This window comes from Nicotiana tomentosiformis, chromosome 2 (assembly GCF_000390325.3).
Source record: "Nicotiana tomentosiformis chromosome 2, ASM39032v3, whole genome shotgun sequence".
NCBI lineage: Eukaryota > Viridiplantae > Streptophyta > Magnoliopsida > Solanales > Solanaceae > Nicotiana > Nicotiana tomentosiformis.
In genome coordinates this window covers 4,543,760-4,548,461 of record NC_090813.1, presented here as the reverse complement: position 1 = coordinate 4,548,461, position 4,702 = coordinate 4,543,760, and the positions used below count along the sequence as shown (strand labels likewise).

At 36.9% G+C, this 4,702-nt stretch overlaps 1 protein-coding gene across 1 annotated transcript; it reads left to right on the top strand.

Moving 5' to 3' along the window:
- Positions 1-460: 460 nt before the first annotated feature.
- On the top strand, positions 461-3,759 carry LOC104085540 (zinc finger AN1 and C2H2 domain-containing stress-associated protein 13-like). The gene is made up of 2 exons (XM_009589596.4): positions 461-760; positions 2,962-3,759. The coding sequence occupies exons 1-2, from the start codon at positions 662-664 to the stop codon at positions 3,700-3,702; spliced, it is 840 nt and encodes a 279-aa protein (XP_009587891.1). The 5' UTR covers positions 461-661; the 3' UTR covers positions 3,703-3,759.
- The last annotated feature ends 943 nt before the right edge of the window (positions 3,760-4,702 follow it).

Here is a 4,702-nt window from a genome sequence, read left to right as displayed (position 1 = left end):
CAAACTTAACTCATTATAACGATTAGTCTAACTTAACTCTTATTGCTTCCTCTAGCTCATCTTAAAAAATTTAGCACATCATTAGAAAAGTTCATTAAAAATCATTAATTATAAAAATTCTGTGATTAAATTATTCTTTATTTTTCCTCAAAATGAGTAATAACTGTTGAGAATCCTTTTCGATAATTGTGTAAGTTATTTATTGGAGCAAGAATAAATATGAAAAAATAATTAAATGCTTTTTTTTATTTTCTAAATGAAATTCATTTATTTTAAACCAAATTTGTCTGATTATAACGACATTAAAATGAATGAAAATGACGGGAGGGAATAATAAAAATGTCGTTATAAAGAAAAGAAAAAAGAAAAAGATACCCCCACCCCCCCCCCAAAAGACGACTTTGGAAGGACGCCAACGTTGGACTTTTTGTTGAATCCTCTGATCCGCGTTGTCTCTTCCAGAATCTTCGAATATACGCGGCAGATAACAAGATTTTTTCTGAAGGCACCCAATACCTATTTACTAATTTTCTCCCCTCAAATAAAGGGAATAGACATCCAGTACTATAATATATCAATTGAAGAGTTTCAGATTCTTTTTTTATTTTCCTTGAAGAAATTTTATTGATAAGTTTCTCTGAACTGAGACGTGTATAATTCAATGGGGACACCAGCATTCCCAAATCTTGGAAAACACTGCTTCGTAGATGATTGCCGGCTGATCGATTTCTTGCCTTTTACTTGCGATTGTTGTCACCAGGTTCCCCTTTTTCTTCCTTTGTAATTGCAATTTTTACATTCATCTGTGTTCTATTTTGCTTTTTAAGCTTTATTTGTTAAGTATTTTGTATTTGATTAAAGTTGATATCTTTTTCTGTATAGGCGAGACCAGTTAATTGAGATTAAGCTTTGTTGTTATTGTGGTTACACTCAGGTTAGGTGCATTTAGTGTTTGAAGAAGTCCTTTTAGTTTGACTATAGATTTGTCAGTTACTGTAGGGTTACTGTGAGATTTAAGAATCTAGTTTGTCTTAAAAAGACAAATTATTGATTATTGAAAGGAACGGGATGCGTACACACTACTATACCCAAATCCCATCTGTGGGAATATACTGGTGTTTGTTGTTGTTGTTGTTGTTGCTGAAAAGGAACGGGCTGAATAGTGTGGAACTGATTTAGAGGATTCATATAGCTGCCCCAGCTATTTTGGTGTTGAAGCATAGTTGATCCATTAATCAAAGTTAAGATCTTTTTGGTTGCAAGCTGCATTTGAAGATATTTGCTGTTTTTGGTTTGTGTGTGTACCTTTTTCTTTTTGGGGTTTGAGAGCATAAAATTTTGATCTTGATGATACAACAGCAACAACAAACTGCGTATATTCCTAACAGGTGGGGTCTGGGGAGGATAGTGTGTATGCAGTAAGTTTGATCTTGTTGATGTATATGAAAATTCAGCAAGTGGGAAAAAATTGACCTTGAGTGAAATGAAAATGGCCAAATTTGCTTACTTCCGCTCTAGCACTAAAGGAGCAGCAACAAGTCTGCTACCCTTTAACAATAATGGATGCTCTGGTGGATTATATGTTTAGCATTCTATAATGGGAGATAGAAGTAGAAAAAGATTAAACAATATTTCTGATGAAGAATTGACATTGAAATTTTATCAGCAATTATCCCTTGGCAATTTGACAAAGTAGTTCTCGTCCGAAGACAAGCTTGTGATTGTCAATTCTTCGTATAATACAATATGCCATAAAATTTTGAATAACGGAGACTTTTGGCTATTCTTTTTTCTTTCTGATAAAGCAGTGTGAATCTTTTTAATAATAACATCTTGAGGATGTGTGATTGTCCAAAAGGAGGGTGGTTCGTCAACAAAACCTTTTTTAATCAGTAAAGGAATAAGTGAGGTTGTTCACAGTTTCTTTCCTGTGTATTTGTTAGCGATACCCGGTCCTTGAACAAAACCTTAAGGAGCCAACAAAATTAAGAATTTGATGTACATCAATTATATGGTCTTAAGAATCTTAGTTCAGGTTCCTTTACTTATTAGTAAGTAGCTTTCTTTGAGTAAGATTTGCTGTCTTCTGAAGGTGTGAAAATAAAACGGGATTCTGATTCAAAATGTGTTTTAGAGGTAGAACTCCCTGGTACCTTTATCACCATGAATGTGATATGACAATCTTTCTCTGTGCTCTATCCTCATCTTTGCATTTGCTGTGCACCTTTGTATAAAATTTGAGCCCTTTCCCTCTGTGACCCTTTAGGTGTTGCATTAGTACAGGAAGATTATCATTTTATTAGAATATTGGACTGAATAAGCTTGAATAGATCGACGTGGATAGTGGGGAATGGGGATTCATACGGCTGACCCCAACTTGCTTGGGATAGAGGCATAGTTGTTATTGTATTAGTATAGGACGAAACTTCTGTGTAGAGTTTGTTTTGTGGGTGCCTGTAGGTAAAGTAGTTTAAAGTTATCAGGAACTAACTGTAAGTTGACCAAACTCAAAATGATGGATTTCTTTTCTTATATACGGCTGTTTCCACATTGCTAAAGTGTGTGAATCTTTCCTGCTCTCAATCTGTCGTTTTATCTATTTTTTTTGCTTTCTTTTTTTGGTTTGCATTTATTATTTTCTGTAAAGCAGAACAAAAGTAGGGATACCGCCACATATGTAGAAGTTTACAAAGAGAACCAACCCTGGAGGGATTATATTTTTCCTCGTCCTCCTTGGCGTTCGTGTACATTTGCCTTTAGGTTTCATTCACTTGGTCTTACACAGTTCATGGTGGATCACGTTTTGTTTGCTTTTCTTTGTTTTCTTAGTTAAGCCGGAGATATATGACTTCAAATTACCATATTTTGATCCTTGAATATCCTTTTTGTACCTTCTGTTGCTTTCTTTAATAGTCTTCGTACACCTAGAAGATGCTTAATGTGGGTTGTAAAACTTTGCAGGTGTTTTGTCTAGATCATCGGAGCTATAATAGACACCACTGTCCAAAAGCAAACAAGAATGATGTTACCGTGGTCGTTTGCCCACTCTGTGCAAAAGGAGTACGCCTTATTCCTGATGAAGACCCGAATATCACTTGGGAATCACATGTAAATACTGAGTGTGATCCATCAAACTATGAAAAAGCCTCAAAGAAAAGAAAATGTCCTGTACCTGGCTGCAGAGAGATCTTGACATTCTCAAACACAATCAAATGTCGGGAGTGTACTATAGATCATTGTTTGAAGCATCGATTTGGACCTGATCACAAGTGTCCTGGACGTAAGAAACCAGAATCAGCATTCCAGTTTATGAACTTTCGGACTGGCAATAGAAAAGACGAGCCCAAGAAACCTTCGGCCACATCATCCTCAAGTTGGGCCACAAACCTATTCAAGGCGGCTGAAGCTGGAATGTCAAAATTGAGCAGCGAATTTAGTCAGACGCTGCAGATGGGAAAGGAGGGAAGCAGTGCCACAAACCGTAATGGGAGTGGTAGCGGCCAAGTTGAGCAATGCCCGCAATGCTCTCTAAAATTCTCTTCAGTCGCAGCTCTCATAAGTCATGTGCAGAAAATCCATGAAAAGAATGGTGTCATGAACTTGACAGTTGATGTCTGCCCCAGATGTAGTAAAGGTTTTCGCGATCCTGTATCCCTTGTGGAACACGTCGAAAGGGAACATAGAGGAACTTCAAAGGCATAGGGGTGGTCAGTAAAATTGAGAATTGCATTGGTTCTTGGGGGGTTGAGGTGTGTGCGGGGGGGGGGGGGGGGGGGCGGCAAAGGGGGTTGAAGAGTTGCAGTATGTATTAGGAATCTATTTGTGGGAACTCCACCAAGGGAATATAAATTCACACCTTTAAAGTGCATTGCTCTATTCTTGTTTTATGTTAAATGTTTACTAGAGATCATATATTCTCTTGAGTATTTATGTACTTATTTCAGGATTTAAATTATAGACGCAGACAACATAATGCTCTTTCTACACCATAATATTTTTTTACACCTACCGTGTAATTTAACATGTTATACTAAGTAAATATATGTAACTTAGACTCCCCTATTTCAATTGGCAGAAACAAAGTCAAACAAGAATTAGCACAACCTAGATTTTCTAACAGTCAATTTCTTCACTCAGTATTCATTTTACGGAAAAGGTCCAATAATATCCCTAAACTATTGGATATAGCTCACTTTTGTCCTCCGTTAGTAAACTGGGCCAGAAATATCCCCACGTTATCAAATTAGGCCACTAATGCCTTCAACCTAACGGCTAAACACACAAGCCTTCTCATCAGCATTATTTAGCTGACATGACATCCACATAAGCGGATCCACATAGGTCCGCTTATTTGGATATGTGGATCCGCTTATGTGGATGCCATGTCAGCTTATGTGGATGCCATATCACCTAAATAATGCTGATGAGAAGGCTTGTGTGTTTAACCGTTAGGTTGATGGCATTAGTGGCCCAATTTGCTAACGTGGGGATATTTCTGGCCCAGTTTACTAACGGAGGATAAAAGTGAGCTATATCCAATAGTTTAAGGATATTATTGGACCTTTTCCGTTCATTTTATTTTGCTTCGTGTTCCTCCTTTTTATTCTCCTCCATTTCCAATCTTTTCTTTTCTCTTCAAAATTCACTATAAACCAACATGTTTGTCAATTGTCATACACCTTCAAAGGATGACACTTAACCA

Bases quoted from the DNA above. Each gene is read 5' to 3' on its own strand.
- LOC104085540 (XM_009589596.4), top strand. From the start codon at position 662: ATGGGGACACCAGCATTCCCAAATCTTGGAAAACACTGCTTCGTAGAT. The intron at 761-2,961 runs GTTCCCCTTTTT...AAAACTTTGCAG, and splicing joins CTTGCGATTGTTGTCACCAG to GTGTTTTGTCTAGATCATCG.